This window comes from Pleurodeles waltl, chromosome 5 (genome assembly GCF_031143425.1).
Source record: "Pleurodeles waltl isolate 20211129_DDA chromosome 5, aPleWal1.hap1.20221129, whole genome shotgun sequence".
In the NCBI taxonomy this organism is placed as follows: Eukaryota; Metazoa; Chordata; class Amphibia; order Caudata; family Salamandridae; genus Pleurodeles; species Pleurodeles waltl.
Window position 1 is genome coordinate 746982484 of NC_090444.1, and position 21719 is coordinate 747004202.

A 21719-nucleotide genomic window follows, 5' to 3' on the forward strand; every position below is an offset into this window, starting at 1 on the left:
CTTTCCCAAACTCCCCTCTCCCCAGACATTCAGGTTCAGATCCCTGTGTTTCCTGGAGGGATATTTCCTTCCCGCCGCATTCACTTGCTAAGAATTATTTAGAGGCTTGAGTCCATAGCTGCCAAGGTCTCAGATTACTGTGTGTGCCTTTTTCATAATTTCTGTATAATTACGACTGACATTTCTCAGCGACTGAGTGACTCGTTCTCGCGAGCAAAATCAAGCAACGAAGACAAGGGAAACATATAAATATCAAAAATTACACCTGTAGGAAAGTACCCTATTTTATTTCATGGTTTACCCCCACTTTTTGCCTGCTGTCCGTATGCTTTGACTGTTTTCACTGGGATCCTGCTAACCAGGACCCCAGTGATTGTGCTCTCTCCCTCTAAATTTGGTTGCCTGGGACTTTGCACACCCCACAATTGGCATACTGGTGCTCCCATATAAGTCCCTAGTAAATGGAACTTAGGTACCCAGGGAATTTGGTCACCAGGGGTTCCCCATGGGCTGTAGCATGTATTGTGCCATCCGTGGGAGGACATGCAAAATATGCATGCACCCTTTCACTATGAGTCACTGCACCAGGTCACTGTAAGTCACCCGTATGGTAGGCCCTCCTAGCCCAGAGGGCAGGGTGCAGGTACGTGTGTGTGACGGCACTCCTGCATGAGCAGAGGTGCCCCTTAGAACTCAGCACCAGTGCACTGGACTGCGTATGTGCGGGGAAGCCATTTTACCCGCATACTGGGCACAGGTCCTGTGTCCAGCTACATAATGGAGACTCCGAACCTGGGCATGTTTGGTATCAAACATGTCGGAATCATACCCCAGTACTGTTGCCAGTATTGGTTGTATGATTCCATGCACTCTGGAGACTCCTTAGAGGACCCAGAGTATTGCTCTTACCAGTTTTCTGAGGTTTTCTGGGCAGCCTGCGCTGCTGCCACCCTTCAGACAGGTTTCTGCCCTCTTTCTGCTTGATCAGCTCAGGCAGAGGAAGGCAGTACAAAGGATTTCCTGTGGGAGAGGGAGACTGTAGGAAGTTGGCTCTGTATATACTATCTCAAAGTAAGAGATAGAGTGCACAGAGTCCAAGGGTTCCCCCTAGAGGTAAGATTGTGGCAAAATTAGATAATTCTAATACTCAGTTTTGTGTTAGTGTGATTGAGCAGTAGGCTTATCTGAGGGTAGTGTTAAGCATTTGCTGTACACACACAGGCAATAAATGAGGAACACACTCAAAGATTTAACTCCAGGTCAATAGTTTTTATATAGAAAAATATATTTTCTTAATTTATTTTAGAACCACAAGATTCAACATTTGAAGTAAATACATAAAATGCAAGGTACTCCACACAGGTAAGTTAGGAACTTTGTGTTAGAGGAGTAACATACACAGTTTTAGTTAAAATGGCAATAAGCTATTTTAAAAGTGGACACTGTAAAAATCAACAGTTCCTGGGGGAGGTAAGCAATGGTTAGTTTTTCAGGTAAGTAAGTCACTTAGAAGTTTAAGTTCCTGGGCATAGGTAGCCCACCGTTGGGGGTTCAAAGCAACTCCAAAGTCACCGCACCAGCAACACAGGGCCAGTCAGGTGCAGAGGTCAAAGGAGGGCCCAAAACACATAGGCGCCTATGGAGAACAGGGGTGCTTTGCTTCCAGTCTGCCAGCAGATAAGTACCTGCGTCTTTGGAGAGCAGACCGGGAGGGGGGGGTTTGTAGAGCACTGGGGGGGACACAAGTAGGCACACAAAACACACCCTCAGCGGCACAGGGACGGCTGGGTGCAGTGTGCAAAGCAGGCATTGGGTTTGTGATAGAAATCAATGGAGGGACCCGGGGGTCAATTTAGCGGTGCAGGCAGGGCACGGGGGGGGCTTCTCGGTCCAGCCACTGACTGGGCTAGGCAAAGGGTCACCTGAGGGTCACTCCTGCACTGGAGTTCGGTTTCTTCTGGTCCTGGGGGCTGTGGGTGTAGTGCTTGGTCCAGGCGTCGGGTTCCTCGTTACAGGCAGTCGCGGTCAGGGGGAGCCTCTGGATACTCTCTGCATGTGTTGCTGTAGGGGGTCCAGGGGGGTCGGTCTTCTCGGGCTACTCACGAGCTCGCAGTCGCCTGGGAGTCCTCCCTGTAGTGTTGGTTCTCTGGAGCTCGAGCCGGGGGTGTTGGGTGCAGAGTGTGAAGTCTCACGCTTCTGGCGGGAAGAGTGAGGTCTTTAAAAGTTGCAAAGTTGTTGCTGTTTTTGAACAGTGCCGCTGTTCACTGGAGTTTTTTTGTCCTTCGGATTCAGGGCAGTCCTCTGAGGCTTCAGAGGTCACTGGTCCCTGTCTGAGTCGCTGTGCAGTTTTCTTTGCGTCTGGAGACAGGCCGATAGGGCTGGGGCCAAACCAGTTGTCATCTCAGTCGTCTCTGCAGGGCTTTCAGGTCAGCAGGCCTTCTTGTTTCAGGTTGCAGGAATCTGATTTCCTCGGTTCTGCGGTGCCCCTAAATTCTGGATTTAGGGGTGTGTTTAGGTCAGGAGGGCAGTAGCCAATGGCTACTGTCCTGGAGGGTGGCTACACCCTCTTTGTGCCTCCTCCCTGAGGGGAGGGGGGCACATCCCTAATCCTATTGGGGGAATCCTCCAAACTTAAGATGGAGGATTTCTAAAGGCAGGGGTCACCTCCGCTCAGGACACCTTAGGGGCTGTCCTGACTGGTGGGTGACTCCTCCTTGTTTTTCTCATTATCTCCTCCAGCCTTGCTGCCAAAAGTGGGGGGGCAGTGGCCGGATGGTTGGGCATCTCCTCTAGCTGGGATGCCCGGGGGTGCTGTAACAAAAGGCATGAGCCTTTGAGGCTTACTGCCAGGTGTTACAGTTCCTGCAGGGGGAGATGAGAAGCACCTCCACCCAGTACAGGCTTTGTTTCTGGCCACAGACTGACAAAGGCACTGTCCCCATGTGGCCAGCAACTCATCTGGTTGTGTCAGGCTGGCAAACTGGTCAGCCTAACACTAGGAATCGGACTGGTATTCAGGGGGCATATCTAAGATGCCCTCTGGGTGCATTTTACAATAAATCCCACACTGGCATTTATTGTGCTGGGACGTTTGATATCAAACTTCCCAGATTTCAGTGTAGCCATTAAGGAACTGTGAAGTTTGTGTTTGACTAATTCCCAGACCATATACTCTTATGGCTACCCAGCACTTACAATGTCTAAGGTTTTGCTTAGACACTGTAGGGGCAATAGTGCTCATGCACATATGCCCTCACCTGTGGTATAGTGCACCCTGCCTTAGTGCTGTAAGGCCTGCTAGAGGGGTGACTTACCTATGCCATAGGCAGCGTGAGGTTGATATGGCACTATGAGGGGAGTGCCATGTCGACTTAGTCATTTTCTCCCTACCAGCACACCCAAGCTGTGAGGCAGTGTGAATGTGCTGACTGAGCGGTCCCCAGGGTGGCATAATACATGCTGCAGCCCTTAGAGACCTTCCCTGGCATCAGGCCCCTTGGTACCAGGGGTACCATTTACAAGGGACTTATCTGGGTGCCAGGGCTGTGCCAATTGTGGGAACAAAGGTACAGTTTAGGGAAAGAACATTGGTGCTGGGGCCTGGTTAGCAGAGTCCCATCACACTTTCAATCATAACTTGGCATCAGCAAAAGGCAAAACGTCAGGGGGGGCGGGGGTAACCATGCCAAGGAGGCATTTCCTTACAGAGACCACACCCTCTCCCCTTGGAAATAGGTGTGACATGGCTTGGGAGGGGTAGCCTTCCCCAAACCACTGGTATGCTTTGAAGGGCACATTTGGTGCCATCCTTATATAAACCGGTTTGCACCAGTCCAGGGACCCCTGGTCCCTGCTCTGGTGCGAATCTGGACAAACGAAAGGGGAGTGATCACTCCCCTGTCCAACTCCACCCTAGGCGTGGTGCCCAGAGCTGCTCCAGGTGGCCACGTGATTCTTCCATCTTGAATCTAAGATGTGTAGAGGTCCCTGGGAGCATCTGAGTGGCCAGGGCAAGCATCTGATGTCACAGCCCCCTCCTGATAGGTGACCAAACCCCCTTTTAAGGCTATTTAGGGTCTCCCCTTCGGTGGGTCCTCAGATTCTACGTGCAAGATTCCAGCAGGACTCCTCTGCATCATTTATTTCATCTTCTGGCCACTGGGACTGCAACGGGACCCTCCAGGAACTGACAATCTGCTTTTAGATTGTTTCTCCGGCTCCTTTCAGCAACTACAACATTTCCGTGGCTGTGCATCTTCTGAGGGCAGCGATTCTTCAGCCTGCACAAGAAGTAAGAAGGAATCTCCCTTAGGGTGAAGGAGTCGCTCCACTGCATCAGCAGGCACCAACTGCAACGACGACAGACTGCGTGGATCTGCTCTCCTTCGGAACTGCGTGGATCCTGCATCACAGGTGGTGGTCCGGAGTGGTCCCCTTGGTACTCTCTGCCAGCTTATCCAACTTGGGAGACTGAAAACCTTTGCCTTTCCTTGTGGGACAGTACCCCTGTGCAGTGCGACTCTTGCACCTACCAAGACTTATTTGCTCCTCCTCCTAGAGATCTTCAGGCTCTGTGTAGCCCCGGACCCAGGCACCTCTTCTTGCAAAGCACACTGTCCTGCCAGCTGCTCCAGCGACGTGGGACTCCTTTTCAGGTGTGCTGAGTGGGCCTCACTGCAACTGCTGTGCCTGCTGCCAGTGGGTTGCCTGTGGGGGCTGCCTCCTCTTCTTGTGACTCTCCCAGCTGCTGAGGGTCATGTCGGACTCCCCTCCTGGGGTCGAATCCCCTGGACCTTGCTGCTCCTCTTCAGCTTTGCAAATCATCTTCTCCGTGTCTTGCGTTTGCCAAGGCTTGTTGGTGGTTTTCCACCACTACTATTAACCGACTTCAACCCGACCGCCGACATGGGATACTATCTGCATCGCTTCTGGGACTTCTCTTTTTCTCCTGTGCTGCACCGCTGGCCTTTTTTGTCCACCATCGACCTGTTCCTGCATTCATAGAAGGGTGGGTAGTGGCTCCTGCAACAAGACACTCCAACTTGAGTTGGATTTGTTCTCCTTGTTTTGCAGGTCCTCTTCTGTCAGGATCCACATTTGGGTTCTTCCAGCCTTGGTTGGGTCTTGCATAATCCTTTTCCAAAGTCCTCCTGTGGGTTTTGGGTAAAATCTCTACTGGTTGCTGGGGGTCACTCTGGTACCCACCGCTTGGGGTTCCTATTTCCTCTAGCAACCTTCTACTGATTCCACATCCTTGGGTGGGGGACTGCCTTTCACATTCCACTTTCTTAGTATATGGTTTTGCCCTCCCCTAGGGCCCTCCCTGTTAACCTATACTTTTGCCAATGCTTATTGATTTCTATGCTCTATACTGATTGCCAATGTCTATATAATAGTGTGTTTACTTATCTCCATTTGGGGGATTGCCTATCAGTATTCTAGTATTTGTGTTACTCTAATAAAATACCTTTATTTTTGTAACACTGTGTGGTTCTTTCATGTGTGATAGTGCTGTGTGACTATAGTAGTCTTGCATAAGCTTTGCATGTCTCCTAGATAAGTCTTGGCTGCTCCTCCACAGCTACCTCTAGAGAGCCCTGTCTTCCTAGACACTGCATACACTTCACTAATAGAGGATCCCAGGACCTGGTATAAGGTGATAACACCATAGGTGCTCACCACACACAGGTCAGCTTTTCCTACAACACCCATTTGAGCAAGGAGAAACTCTTAAGATCATAAAACTGCTGCAAAACACCAGAAATGCAGGGGCACTAACCCAGTGCTCTTGTATAGTACCCTTGTAACCTGATCCTACTGTAAAACAAATGCATTTATTCAAAACATCTTCCACTGCCTCTGCGGAGCTCCAGGTGCCGAGCGCAGAAGTTCCACAAGTAACAGAAGGATTTGTGTGACAAAAGCAGTAAATCACAGCTATCCTCATAAAATATAGTTCCATGAATAAGCGTGGTTCATGTTTTTTGCAGCAGACATAATAACCCTCTGCACTACTTTATGGTGAGTGAAAACTGTCAGTAAACTTAACGCTGATCTCGCCCCATAAGACCATTCTTCACCAGTTAGCCCAACATTGTTATTGTTGCCTGAAACATCCTGGGCACACAAGGAATTCAGCCCCACTGTCAGTCTGGTGGATTTAAATCCATGTTATTTATGCAAATTTATCCTCCACCCCTCATGGCCAAGTGCTGTGCGGCAGAAGTTCCACAAATAACGATTTCTGTGGGGCAAGCAGGAACTGACACAGGTATCCGACCTCAAAAAATACAGATTAGGAAAATGCACATTGGTACACATTCTTTGCAGCAGGGATATAAACCATGAATGCTAATACATCATGGCAGTCAAAACTATCATAAAACTCTGACCTTTAAGCAGGAACATTCTTTTTTTTCAGGAATCTTTTTTATTGTTATTTCAGTTATACCATAACAGTTTGATTCTATGATGACATTTATACAACAGATATTCACAAGTGGTAGGCGTTTTGCATAATTATAAGGATTAACAGCATGTAGTAGGACATGTGTAGTGGCATTAGCTAGAGCAGTGGTTCCCAACCTGTGGTCCGGGGACTCCTGGGGGTCCGCAAAGCCTTCTCAGGGGGTCCGCGAGAGCCTAGAAAATTAAAACATATTAACAAATATTGACAAATTAGGTCCCCAGCTTCCAGTAATGACTCAGGCGGGGGTCCCCGGATTCCCATCATGATTCCAGGGGGGTCCCTGGGTTCCATTCATGTTAAAGTGGGGGTCCACAGAAATCAAAAGGTTGGGAACCACTGAGCTAGAGCAATGGATGAAGTATTCCAACATATACATTGCATTTTGCAGTCGTTGGGGTTCGCCTGAGTCGAAGTATGAGTGTTCAGTATGAGAAGAAATTGGGTCTCTGGGGTTGAACACAGAGTGGCAGTCTTCTTTTCTCTTCCTTTGCCCTTTCGCTTAAGTGTATATGCAATTACAGAGGTATATACATAAATGCTGATCCTAAATTAGCAACAAATAAAAACAGTAACATTCTTAAACAATGGAGTACCTTATCTTCAAGTATTTGATGACAGCATGACTGTGCCTTCATGTGTGTGGAATCCCCTCGGTGCCGTGGAAGTGTATTAATGTATTTTGGGGCCGTATTTTAGCTCCAGATGCCTAGTGTCTACCTTGACTTAGTTTACATGTTTGGGATGGGAGTGCAACAATCGCTAAGCGTTCCGCTGGCCTCCTCAGAGTGCCCCCAGTTTTTGCTGGACGCTAGGCCATCCTAAATGCTAGTCTGTCTCCTCTAAATCAGAGCCTGTGTCTGGATTTTGTAAGTGTGCCAACATCGCTTCCCAGCTGTCTGACAGGGGGTATTTGCGCAGCCCAAGTGCATCTTCCCGCTTTAGCGCCACCCCCTCTACACCTGCCCAAATCGCAAATGACTGTTTCCAGGCCAGTTCAGTAGGTGCCTCTGCAGATTTCCATCTGCGGATTATCAGCCTTTTGGCCATCACAAAACCCATATATAAAAATCTTGTGGTGGCCCTGTGACGCGGGCCTCTGGGGAATAAACCCAGTACGCAGGCCTCCCATGTGAACGATATTGTGCATGTCGTGCATGCTGATAAACACAGCACTAGCACGGCTCTCCAGTAGATATGTAAGGAGGGGCAGGACCATAGCATGTGAATTATATCTGCATTGAGATGTTTGCAACGGGGACAAGCTGCATCGCAATGAGAGAAATATCTGTTAATGCGAGCTGGCGTAAGGTATACCCTATGGATAATGTAGAATTGTATAAGTCGAAATCTGGAGTTGCGAGGTATAGTAGTATGGCTAGAGAGAACAGTTTTCCACTGCGAGTCCGTGAAGTGGGTAGCCAATTCGCTCACGCAGGCAGTATGCAGCGCGGCATGCTCATGTACCATGTGAGTTTGCAGTGCATCCGTGAACCACATGATCAGGTGCCTGCCCCGCCCCATTACCTGTATATATTGCATTAGTAAATGGGTTTGGGGGGGGCAGTCGTCAAGTCTCCCCATTCAGTCGATAAAGATCGCAATAGTGAGTTATACAAGAAACTGTCCTGCCGGAAGGCCCGCCTCAGCAACCAAAGTGGGGAACGAAATCAGCTTGCCGTCACTGTACAGATCGCCCAACATGTGCAAATCCTCAGCATGCCACACCCAAAGCTCAGTTCCAGACGTGACTCCCGAGCCACGAGGTGTTCCCAGTAGGGCCAGGGCCAGAGGGGAAAGGGGCAGTTCCCCTCGTGAGGCGCGGGGACCTGCGGTTGCAGCTGTGGGCCAACTTAAGGAAAAGCTGCTCCGGCGCCGCCGAGCATGAGTGGGTGAAACAAGTGTGCTACCCGTGCGAGGAACCAGGGCGAGGAGATGAAGTCCCGCCAGCCATTTGGACACCCATTGGAGCTGGGATGCCAAATAATAATAATCCAGATTAGGTGCCGAGAGACCACCCTGCTCCAGTGGCATATACATTTTCTTAAGCGCAACTCTGCAGCGCCCTTTATTCCAAATAAATTCTCTTAGCTTGGGTTCCAGGTCCCTAAAAAAGCTGACCGGTATGTAGTAGGGGAGGTTGGAGAAGTAGTATAATAGTCCTGGTAGTACAATCATTTTCAAAAGGGCAACCCTGCCTGCCACAGATAGTGGCAGCGTTTGCCAAAAGGTCATCTGGGATCTGATGGAGGTCACCGCCCTCTTAAGGTTACCGTCAAACAAGTCCTCTCTAGGGTGGTAGATATGAATGCCTAAATATCTGAACGTGTGTGGTTGCCAAGGAACTGCAACTCCAGAGAGGTGCAAACCTGGGTTTGGGAGTGTAGGATCGAAGGGAAAGAGGAACAACTTTGTCCAATTAACCCCTAATCCAGAAAGTGAGGCGAACTGCTGCAGTATTGTCCCGACCACCGAGGGAACCTGCGTGACATCCCTGAAATACAATAAGAGGTCATCAGCATACAGTGATACAGGGTGTAGACCATCTCCTAGCGCAATGCCCCGGAGGGGGCCCTGATCGTGTAGCACCGCAGCTAAGGGCTTCATGGCGAGGGAGAACAGCAACGGAGAAAGAGGGCAGCCCTGTCTCGTGCCCCTGTGCACCTCAATCGGCTCCGAAATACTCCCTCCCATCTTGACCTGGACCTGGGGATTAGTGTATAGTAGCCTAACCATACGGAGAAAGCGAGGTTCGATGCCAAATCGCTGCATTAAGCAGGAACATTCGTAATCAGCAAGATCGTATTTTGGTCTTACTTACCAAAAGTCTGAGAATCACAACAGAGCTGCAACTGGGAAAATAAAGCCTGCTGCTGATGGTTGCTGAAGAGTCTCTGTGAGTCACACTCCCTGGCTGCAGACAGATGCTGAAAATAAGAAAATTCTGTCACAAGGGCGGAATCGCTGTCTAGAGAGCTGTGCAGGTGCCTTTTAAAGACGCTCACCACCTCCTCTCAGACATGCTATGACTGGACACAACCCCTGGGGACTAACCCCCGCCCGCCATGAGGGACTCAACCCATGGGGACACTCTCCACCTCCCTCCCCGCACACACCCCACGACAGGGCACAGCACATTTGTCAAGGTCAAGAGGTCAGACATTGTCTTCCTATCATTTTAATTGGCGCCGGGTTGCAGCAGTAACTCCTGGGGGCCCGGGCGGGACGTTAAAAGCTTCATATATAATAGTTAAAATACAGAAGCAATTAAGTCACAAGTCAAATCTATAATTGACAAGTGGAAAATAGGCATGTATTTGGTAGATTGTGCGCTATACAATTACCTTTTAACATTACCGATATTACAAATCAGTTCCGAGCAGTAGACCGTATATTATAGATGTTGCCCCAGAGCACTACATGACGCATTTTCTTTCCACACATTCTTTCACTTAGTCTTTCATAGCAAACTACAATCTTGCTTTAGTGTCTAAAACGTAAGCAACACTATTCACGAAGCGGGCAAATCTGCCGTGTTTTCATTGGTATAAATCTATTCTCCACGTCTAAAATGCAACGCGAGTGCCATGGTTGCAGTAAATTTAAACTTACTGCTTTAGTTCACCAACGCTCACCGCGCGCAGGTGCTCACGGTGCTAAAATGCATGATAAGGCATTTTAATGCGGTGATGTGGACCACCACTTTAAAATCTGTTAGTCTAATGCTTGATGTGTGGTACTTGGCAGGGCTGCTAGAGCTGAGACATTGACTAGATTAGGGTCTCCAATGTTTAGCATAATGAAAACTATCTCTGCACATGGTAAATAAATCATCTAGCGCTAGTAAATTTTATAACTGTACGATATTCACCACAGCAAGTTAATGCACTTGTAAGGACCTAAATATTTCAGGTGGGGATACCAGCAGACTGACTAGTGAAGTAATGTCCCTTTTACATCAGGTACAAACAACATAACCACAGCATTTTCTCTCACTGGTATGCAGACTTTGGATTGCATTGTTCCTGCTGGTGTACAGTTCACTGCGTGCACTGCAGCGCCTAATCAAACAGCACTGCAGGGAGGGGAAATGTCTGTCATCAGGCTGGGAAGGAGAGCAGGAACACATGAGGGTGGGGCATCAAACCCCTGTTAAAAACTACAAAGAAAGCAGCTATCATCATCGGGCAAACACTGGCGTTGAGTGTAAGTCTGTTTGCCACGTTGAAATGTCTGCAGATCTTTCTTCCCAACTCTGCTTGAATTACCATTCATCGATCAGCTTTCCATGTTTTGGAAATGGAACCATTTTGTCTTTGTCAGCTTGTTAGTTTCTGAAAATAAACATTTTCAAAACCTCTTCCATTTTCGGCAATCTGAATTTTCCAAGTTTATTTTCTGAAAGAAACAAAATGTTTGCCTTAAAAATCCCATTTTAATTTTTAGCAAATGAGCAGTCCCCAAAATATCAGCTTGTCATTTTCATTAAGTACTGAAATGCACAAATGCTTCACATGGACAGGATCTGCTTCAAATGTCCAAGCTTTGTTCATTTGTCATAATTGCTAACATCTGATAGATACTTCTAGCTGCAGCTTCCCTACCTTTTGTATTTCCCAGGCGTCAGACTGGATCCAGAAACCTTTGTATGAACAGTACCCCTGCACGCCGTCGGTTGCCTTCGTTCTGTTCCTCGCGTCGACGCCGGAAATGACATCTTGGGCCCCTATATAGGCGCTGCCCAGGTGTGTGGACATCAGTTCATTTCTTTCCGTGCCAGTTAGTGCTGATCCAGAGAAGAGCTACCGCTGTCTCTTTTTGACAGTTTTTTTTTTTTTTAAATTTGTAAAATATTTCTTAAGTGTGTCGAAGGAATTTCTTCTAGGAAGGCAGGTTTCCAGCTATTTGGTGCCTTTTACCGTGCTGTCGTTTGCGGACCCCCAACTGGTCTGATTATGGTGTCTTGAGTGTGACCATGACTCTCCCTTCTCAAACCAGATCTGACAGTAGATGTCACTCCTTGCACAGGGCAGCCATCTGGAAGAGGTGGTGATCAGAGGACTCTGTTCTCCAGAGGAATCCAGACTCCACATAAACTTGCTGGAGCTCCAGCGAATCGCCTTGCATTTGAAAACATCTCTTCCCTCTGTCAGGGGGAAGTTAGTGCGAGTATTCACGGACAACACCACCGCCAGGTGGTATTGCAACAAGCACTGCTGAGTGGAGTCATGGACCCTTTGTCAGGATGCTCTGCACCTTTGGACACCTTGGCATAACTCTGAGGGCTCAACACCTGGCAGGTTCTCTTAATGCCAAGGCAGACAAACTCAGCTGTCGATGCCTAGAGGATCACAATTCAGAGGTGGCACAGGGACTCTCTCGACCGTGGGGAGATCCTTGGTTAGATCTGTTCACATCCGAAGAGAATGCACAGTGTCAGCAGTTATGCGCGTTACGAGTTTCCAAGGCGAGTACCGCTCTGCAATGCTTTTTGTCTCGAGTGGAGTTTGGGCATGCTGTGCACCTTTCCGCCCATACCACTTCTACCCAGAGTTCTAAAGAGATCAATAAAGACCGATCACAATTGTGGCTCTAGACTGGGCATGGAGAGTCTGGTATCGTGATCTTCTGAAAATGAGCATCAAACCTCTATTCGGTCTGCCCCTCTGGGAGGATTTTCTGTTGCAGCAGTAGGGGAGAGTTCTGCACCCAAACTTGTCAACTCTCCGCGTCCTTGTATTGAGATTGAGAGGCAACAATTTATAACTTTGACCTTCCTCCCAAAGTCTGTTATGTAATCTTGACAGCCAGGCGTTCCTCCACTAAAACAATGCCTGCTGATGGCAAAAATATGCACAATATTGAACAGAAAAGTTTTGACCCTCTTTCTGCCTCTGTTTCTGATATTCTTCTCTTCATTCTTACCCTTGCCCAGCTGGGCTCTGTTCTGGTCATTCTTATGGGTTATCTCTCCACTCTGTTCGCTTTCCTGCGGCCGCCCGACCAACCCTCTTTATTTAAGTCCTGTATTGTAAATAGGTTTCTGAAAGAGCTTGTACATATGTTTCCCCCTACGCCCTTTATCGTACCTTAGTGGGATCTTAATTTATTTGTACAATTCTTCCCTCCAGCTACTCTACTTACCATCAAGACAGCCTTTCTAGTGGTAATAACATCTGCCCAGAGGGTGAATGAGCTGCAGGTATCATCTAAGCATTCCTATCTTGCTGTGTTCCCTACCAAAGTGGGCCTTCGCACCCTGGCCGCTTGCCTCCTAAAAGTGGTGACCTCATTCCATTTAGGATACCCTGCTCAACTTTTATGCTTTTTCACATCCCTCTAAAAAAGAGGAGCAACTCCACCATCTGGACTCAAAAAGAGCGTTTTTCTACCTTTACTGCACAAAAGAACTCTGGGTGGATGACCAACTCTTTGTGGGGTATGTTGGAGCGATAAAACACTACTACCTGGACAGTCAGGTCTGCAGGGACGGGCATTTCGCTCGTTCGGTCTTGCAGGACTTTCTATTTTAGAAAATTGGTCCGCATCCCACTGCCAGGAGGATATGGCTTGGGTATGGATTCAAAGGTAAGGAATCTGCAGCTAGAAGTCTCTGTCAGACGAGCAAGTTACTTACCTTTAGTAACTCGTTATCTGGTAGATGCTATTTCTAGCTGCAGATTACTTACAGACCCACCCATACCTATCAGCTCTGCAGACAGATTTCTAGGGCTAGGGTAGTTCCCCTGTCAGGACCCTAGTTTTGACAGACATATGTCAGTTCACTTCATGGCTCTGGACGGCACCTATATAGGTGACTTCAAGTCACTTTTGACACCAGTGACACCACTCGTCACTTCTGGCGCCAACACCTAGCAGAACCAAACAAAGTAATCGAACAGCTAGCAGGGCTGCCGCTCACGCAAAGGTTTCTGGATCAAGTCTGACGCCTGGGAAATTAAAAGGTAAGGAATCTGCAGCTAGAAAAGTCCCTACCAGATAATGTGTTACCGAAGGTAAGTAACTTGTTCAGTGATAACAAGGATACCGATAATGTGCCAATATGCTCAGCCTTTTATTAGACTCCACTGTGCCAAGACTGGACACTAAAATGGCGTGATGCTCACAAAGTGTCAGTCACGGCAACTATTATGCCTGGGCAGCCAGAAATCTTAGTTATGATCACAAAATGTCAGTGATTTCTCCCAGTATACACAACTAGATTAAGAATGCCCAAAATATGCCAAGGGTGTCAGTTATGCCAGAGCCACTACTGTGTCACGAATTGACACAGTTGTGCCAGAGATTAACCCAGTATGAAGGGGAGTAACACATACTTTTAGTATCCTTGACATTAGACATGGCTTTCAGAAACCACCACTGTTTATGAGGGAGGATCATAGTGCTAAACCTATGCAGACAGTAGGCAGGTCAATGAGGCTCGGAAGTGGATCTTTGCTCCAGATCCCATCCCTGCTCTCCTAAGTTGCTGTCTAATCATGCACCCAACTCATACTTTCTTTCTCTGCCTCCTGCTGATCTACTCTAAAGTTACTCCACAATGGTTGCTGCTCTTGCTACTGCTGATACTCTTCTTACCTGGACAGTTGATCACACACAGTCTGAGCGGAGCCTCCAACAAGTTTAATCTTGTTGATACATATGATCACATTGCTGGTCCTGTAGGCCATCAGATTCTGTTTGTCTTAGCATGAGGCTCTTCCACATTGCTTGTCTGGTTTCTACTCTGAGGGTTTTGAGATGAGCAGTGCTATCGTCTTTAATGTACATAAACCCTCTGAATGATGTATTGGTCTAAGTGTCACTTTGGAGAGATACTTCAAGGGTGCTGGTGTGCTACCAATAGCTCCTGAGCTATTTGGACACTCGTTGTCTAGATGTTTAGTGGTGGAATATATCTTCAGTATTTCATGTTTATTAGAGGCCCCTTAATTCCAGTTTCCTTAGTAATTGTTGCGAGAATTCATCAAAATCGGCTCTGAAATTGCATAGATTTGATAAGGTCTGATTAGGTGCTTAATGTTCTTACTCCTCAAATTACTTATCACCAACCTCACCGAGGCAACCTTACATGTGCTACCTGTTATAATAATAATAATATTAATATAATAATAATAGTAATAATCGTAATGTAATATGCAGTCTTGAAAATGAGACGGAAGAATTTTGTTTTTATGCTTGCTTTTAGTGGATACACAAGTGCCTTATAGTCTTAGACTGTACACTGATAAAAGATATTCTGAAAATAGCCCTGTGAAATTGTTACATAAAGAACTGTCTTCATTCTGAGGATTAAGGTTTTACTAAGACTCCTCTATCAATCTTTTAAGTTTAGATATGTAGCATTCTAGTTGTAATTTGATTGTTTGCATGAGTGATCTGTTGGTACTTGACATATCTTTTCTCCTTTTTAGACTGATATTCCTACTACAGATTTCTTATCGGATAACACAGTTTTGTATTATTTTTGTGATAAAACACTGGCACCAAATCCTAATAGTTCTGGAGACTTTGAATCTGCAGCTGCTCGGGTTTCATCTACACCATTCAACGGAATAACACTGCAGCCTGGGCAAATTCTTGTGAATAAAGGTGAGCTCTGAAGTAGGCCAACAAGAAGTGATTATGTGTTCAGTTAAGTGAACTTAAGATATTTACTGCAATCTGCACACATAAAGGCATCACAGCATTAATTAATGGCATATAACAGCACTTTTTTTGCTACCCAGAACAGACATATTTTTAGCATACACTTATAGATGTCTGTGTTTTATTACTTACGTATGATTTGTATTGTTATAAGGTGCTATGCTTAGTGCCTGCACTGTCATATTAAAGCTTTGCCTAGCTCACAGTTTATCAGATGCTTGTGTTTCGTGGATGGTAGTTTTCCCCATGAACCCTTCTCTATCTGCATTCTGGATCCAGGAGATTTTTCAGGAGTTAATTATAATTATTGCCAGGTGGTGTTTGTAGTAAGCTGGGTCCTGGTTGTAGTAACTCCCACATTTTTGCCTGGTGTCATTATGTTTTAGACTGTAATTCACTGGGATCCTGCTCCTCTTTCTGAGGTTCTTTTGTTTATTCTTTTTTTGGCCCAGCAGGGCTCTGCTTTAGGCACACGTAAGCATCTTATCAGCCATCTCAGCCTTTCTTAGGTTGCCTGACCAGCCCTCACTCTTTAAGTCTCCTATTGTTAGTAGATTCCTTAGGGGCCCCACCCATTTGTTTCCTCCCACTCGGTTTATAATGCCTCAGTGGGACCTCAATTTTGTCCCTACTTACTTAATGTGTACTCCATTTGAGCCGATGCACAATTGCCCTTTACAGCTCCTCTTGTTGCCATCACATCTGCTGGCAGAGTGAGTGAGTTTCAGGCTCTTTCTTCAAACCCCCCATACTTTTCTGTGCAACCTGACAAAGTGCTGCTGCGCACTAAGGCTTCCTTCCTTCCCAGGGTTGTTAAGCCTTTTCATGTAGGCCGGTCCATCACCTTGCCTACTGTTTACGCATCCCCGCATTCTTCTCATGAGGAGGAGAGGCTCCACCGTCTGGACTAAAAAAAAAGCCTTGGCGTTCTATCTGAATCGTACTAAAGATTTCCAGGTGGACGATCAACTCTGTTGGATATGTGGGTGCAAAGAAAGGGAAGGCGGTGCAAAAACGTACCATCCCTCAATGGGTACCTTTTGCCATCAAGATGTGCTACACTTTGGCCAAGAAGCAACCCCTGAGGGCTTGCATGCCCATTCTACCAGAGCAACTGCTGCTTCTACTGCGTTAGCACGCAGAGTTCCTGTCCTGGTTCTCTGCCAGGCAGCTACATGGGCATCCCTGCTCATGTTTGCTAAACATTACTGCCTGGACAGTCGGGTCCTTCGGGACGTCTACTTTGGTCGTTCAGTCCTGCAGGACTTTCTAGTTTGATGTTGGTTCGCACCCCATCTCCGAGTATGGCATTGCTTGGGTATCTCTTCTAAGGAAAGGAATCTGCAACTAGAAGTCTCTATCAGATGTCCAAGTTACTTACCTTTGGTAACGATATATCTGGTAGAGGCATATTCTATTTGCAGATTCCTTACCGGCCCACCCATCCTCCCTGCTTGCGAACTGATTTCTAGGGGTAGGGACTCCCCATTCAGGTCCTTAGCTCTGAAGCACCTATCTCAATGTTCTTAATGGCTCTGTGTTTTGGCGTGGAAAGTCATTAAAAGAAACTGACATCACTGCGCTGAGGCAGCATCTATGTACTACTCCTGACCTCATCACGGCGACTACGACGCCCGCGGAGTCGACCAATGCCACCTACCGACGCGCAAGGGTATTGCTCGAAGAAAAAATCTCCAGACCCAGTCCGTCACCTGGGGGAAAATTCTAAGGTAAGGAATCTGCAACTAGAATAGGTCTCTATCAGATATATTGTTACCAAAGGTAAGTAACTTGTGCAACGGAAACAATTCTGCATCTGGTGGGATGCTCCCATTGTAACCTAGTTTCTCCGGATCCTGCAAGAATTCTGCATTACCCAAGGCTGTGCATCCTTCAGTACTTCAAGGACTGTTTGCACCTGGAAGCATACCCATCACTCCCCTACACCACATGCACCTCAAGAAAACGTCGACCGGCTGGTGGGGTCTGCTGTTGCACGGAGATCGAAAGGCTCTGCTTTACAGGTGGTGAGTCCGTGGCTTCCTCTGGGTCCTGCTTGTATTCTGACCAGTGTGGGACACTCTGGGCCCCTGCTCTTGCCACTGACTAGAACCCTTATGCATAGCGACTGTTGAACTTGCCAAGGCTTGTTGACTCTTCCTCCAGGAGCTCTTCAGGCACCAAGAAGCCCTGACCTCAAGCACTCTACAACTCGAAGGTCAGCCCTTGTCCTGCAACTCCTGTGATGTGGGACTTCTGTTATGTTGCTAAGGCCTCCTTGTGACTCCCTGTGTCCATCGCCTGTGGGTCACTGGTGGGGGCTCCAGGGACTTCTGGCCTTCCTTCATACTGAGGGCCAGCCTTGACTCCCCCTCAAGGGTAGAGTCTCCTGGACCTTGCTGGTCCCCAAAATTCTGAAAGTCCTTCTTTAGCTCCTACTTGCGTTTGTCAGTGCTGGCTGGTCACTGCCACTCCTGCAATCTAGCGACCGTCGAGGGACAGCTCGTAGGCGACTCCTGGTATGTTTTGCAGCTCCTGGACCCCGCAGTTGGACTTCTTCCTCAACTTACGTGCATGAACTTAAACTGTAGGAGGGTGGGCATTGCCATCTGCTCCATCTAGGCACAGGTCATGACAGCAGCTGGACAATCTGAGGTGTCCACTGACTCGAGAGAGCTTTTTCTCCTGTCTTCTGGGTATTCTCAGGTGGCGCACTCTCAAACCTTCCTCTTGTCTGTTGGTTTCCTCAGGGTCCACTGGAAGGGAAGGGTTGTGAAGTACACAAACTCCAACCACTACTCCCTTTGTTAGCCCATGGGACGAGTGGGTGGGTAACTACCTTGCACCTGGTTGCTGGGGACACTTACCGTACTTACCTCTGGTGTTCCCATCTACCCCTAGCTAACTACCACACTTACCTTGGTTGGGTTCACAATTTTGCATTTCACTTATTTAGTAGATGATTTGACTCCTCCTCCCCCACAAACAAACACACATAAGGCCCTGTACATTTTATGCTATTTCGCTTGATTATTTTATTGTTTATAGATAGCTCCAAAGGAAGATATTCCAATGCGAGTCTAGTAGTAGTGCCGTAATAAAGAATCTTTTATTTTGCAACACTGTGGTTCTCTCTTGTGAATGAGTTACTGCCTGGCTCCTGTGGTATTGCAAGTGCTTTACATTCCTCCTGTATAAGCTTCAGCTACCCCTAGAGAGCTTTTGCTATCTGGACACCTATTCATTATCACTAAGAGATGCTTGGACTCAGTAAAGGGTACCACACCATAAGTGTACACGTAAACTGATCTAGGCTCCTAAAATGTCGAAGAGATATCTTGAGACTTCAAGGAAAAAATGACGGACTAAGTCTCTATAAAGGCTCAGACTGGAACCAGAAATGTCAGGTGTTTTTTTCTTTTTTATTGGTGCCAGATACACAAACTAAGAGTCTAAATATGCAAGATGGAATGTTTTTTTTTTTTTTTTAAGGAATTTCTGCAGTAAAATTCTCACGCCTTTAGTCTTCTCATTGTTTTTCCTGCTGGATGTTTGTCATACACCCACATTCTTCATCCTTGTGGAATCTGTGTGCTATGAATCCATTGAACAAATCAACATTTTATAATTATGCTACCAAAATAAACTATCTCTTTATAGGAGTTCCCACATTGGATCTGCACAAGACCACCCTGACTAGGTCTGTGGTGAATGGATTATCCTTCGGTATGACTTGGAGTGGCACTGCTGGGCGTGCCCGTAGAAAACATTTTCATGGAGACGCTGAGCAACTTGCTTATGATTACAGCACAGCATGTCCATGGCCCATGCTCTTTAGTTAGGCTGCCTAACAAAGTTTTTCCTCCTCTAATACTGGAGATTTCAAGGGTATAGTTGACAGTACTCCCACACAAGCTGCCATAGCCATTCCTGGGCTTCCTTTCATATTTGTTGGCAAAGGATCCGGCAGGAGCCAGCAACTTCAGAAGCTTTCTACTCTACCCTGAAAATGTTGGCCAAACTTCAAGGACCCTGTAGTGGAATGGTTGTGTGGGACTTGCAACAAATGTAGGGGAGGTTACATGGAACCAGTGGGTCCTACAGATAAATTGTCTGTAGTACTTGATTCTATTCCGGGAATAGCCTCCATCCCTAGCACAAACAACCTGATGCAAGAGAATATTTCTTTATAAGAGTGATATAGCATTGAAGATAGGGAAATGGTGTTCCTCAGGTATTCTGTGCTACCAAAGAAAGATTGATAAAATAAACCAGGTTTCAATATCCATTTTTCTAAACAAGGTCCAAAGGAATCGGTTTCTGGCTGATGTCCATTCAGTGAAGTAATCAGGCACTTCACTGTCCGGATTGGCTGTTTTCTCTGCATTCACATGATGTGTATTTTTAGGGTGTGAAACAAGTATTTCTGATAGATATTTCTGACTGCAGATTCCTCACCTTTTAAACTCCAAATCTCTTCTGACACACACAAGGTGTCCAACAGGAGTCCTCTGGCTGTTCCTCCCACTTCTCCTGGCAGTATTGTGCAGGCAGAACTCAAATTTATCCCCACCCATTCCCCTGAAGCACCACTGGGCCCCAGAGTTGATTTGCCCCCCATTAGACTCTATAGATGGGGGTTCTTTCCTGACAACTGACCCAGTTAGCCCTCTGCTCACTTCCCTGCCCTCATTGTCATCATATGTACTCCTTTTCTGAAGGACGTGCTGATTCTGGCTGTCCAGCGTTAACCCTGTACCAATAGGTACCAGTTTTGGATCTTACCCGGGTGCTGATTTTGGATTCAGAGTAGAGTTCAGGTAAATTCAACCAATGTTAAGTTACAAGATTACCAAGGCACAGCCAGCGGTGTTAGACAACTCTCCGGGAGAGCCAATATCTTTGATACCATGAGGTCTTATTGGGCTCAGACTCCATAGTGTGCTTTCATGTTTAACATGATGAGGAGAGGACATGCAATTTGCTGCCCGTTCACCGTGCTGATGATGGATCATGTTTAGAGCTCCAAAATGCTAGTGGTACCGATAGCTCACCGAAGTCTGACGTGAACTCTCCATTGGTTCCTCCTTCCCAGGAAAGTACCTCCTTTCTGTAGTAGTGCGTTTGGCTACTGCAGTTGCCATCCTACTTACATAAACTTTGCAGCCTGGCTCTTCGACTTTAGAGACTTTGCTACCTTTTAGTGAATCCCTGAGAGACACTGACTGTGGCCTGGTAAAAGCATTTGCACAGTGCTCCCAGTAGGTTGACAGATTGGTTGAGGCTATGTGACTTATTCTGGGCAACTCAGTTGTCTTGACTCTGCATCAACTTCAGAAAGACTTGCAGTGCAGGCTTTGGCCAGTAAAATAAACCCAAATTCCTTCCTGTCCATGGTAGACTGAGAAATGTGGTTCCTGGTTGAGCGGGGTGAACCCCAACTCAAGCAACAGTCACAATCCCTGTTAGGGTGAACCAACTAAAGTCACTAAAATAACCTGAGCTTAACCTTCTGGTAACTTAGACTTGCGATGTGGTGTGTTGGTGCATTGGACAAGATGTGTTCTGGAGGGGCGGGGTCGGTGTTGAGATGTATATAGTTGCATCTCGGAAGCCTACCCTGACCCTATGGCTTGTATAGGGGGCTAGCAGACAAACCCTTGGAGATTTCCAGGAGTCCTGGGTCAACACAGTGAGTTTGATTCAGCAGCTGCTCACAGCAGCAGAAGAGTCCTTGTGCAGCAACAGCCGGTCTTGGGCAGCAGGACAGACATCACAACTGGACAGTCCTTTTTCCTGGCATAGACCACTGGTCCAAAAGTGATCTGAAAAGTATCTGAGGATCACTTTTTTACACCTGGCGCCTCCTTTGAAGTAGGAGAATTTTCTAAAAGTCCCACTTTTAGAAGTGCTTGGAATTTCTTTCCTTCTGCCCATGCTCCAGCCTGGCTACAGGCACAGTATCCTAGTGTGAAATATGTTGTGTGTGAGAAGTGCACAAACTTCTGAATTGCAAGTGGGGCTGTGCCCATCCATTGTGCCTGAGATGGCCTATTCAGGCACACCTAATCCCCCTTTTGTGTGGCTTCCTGGGAGGAATATACAAAGGCCAGCTGTCACTCATGCCTAGTCATGTGATTTAGGAAAAGTTGCATAGGGCAGGGAACTGCCAAATTTCTAAAAGTGCATTTTCAAAGTTAAAACCAACATTACCATTGAAGAAGATTTCAAATTACTATTTTTCACATACCAAACGTGACTTTCCTATCTGCTCCCAATCAAAAGCTAGCACTTATTAATTTTTTTAATTCGATTTTCACAATACACCCTGAGCAAAGGGCTTTTTAAGGCCTATCTTAGGTGTGACATATATATTAAATAGGAAGTTTTAGACTTTTCAAAAGAGATAGTATGTCTGATAGAGATTTCTGGTTGCAGATTCCTTACCTTAAAATTTCACCCAGGGGTCTCTCGTCTGGATCTGGAGATTTTTCTTTGAGCAGGACCCCTGCGTCCGTCATTGGCGTTATGGTAACCAGAGATGATGTAGCGAGTTGTTTATAGGTGCCACCCCGGCATGCTG

The 21719-nt window shown here is 46.9% G+C and overlaps 1 protein-coding gene across 1 annotated transcript in view; it reads left to right on the forward strand.

Annotated features, from left to right (window-relative positions):
• Window positions 1–21719, forward strand: part of BUB1 (BUB1 mitotic checkpoint serine/threonine kinase) — a 640511-nt gene that overhangs the window by 423956 nt on the left and 194836 nt on the right. Inside the window, exon 23 of the mRNA XM_069234708.1 lies at window positions 14902–15079. Within this exon, the coding sequence (XP_069090809.1) occupies window positions 14902–15079 (178 nt within the window). The remainder of the gene's footprint in view (window positions 1–14901; window positions 15080–21719) is intronic.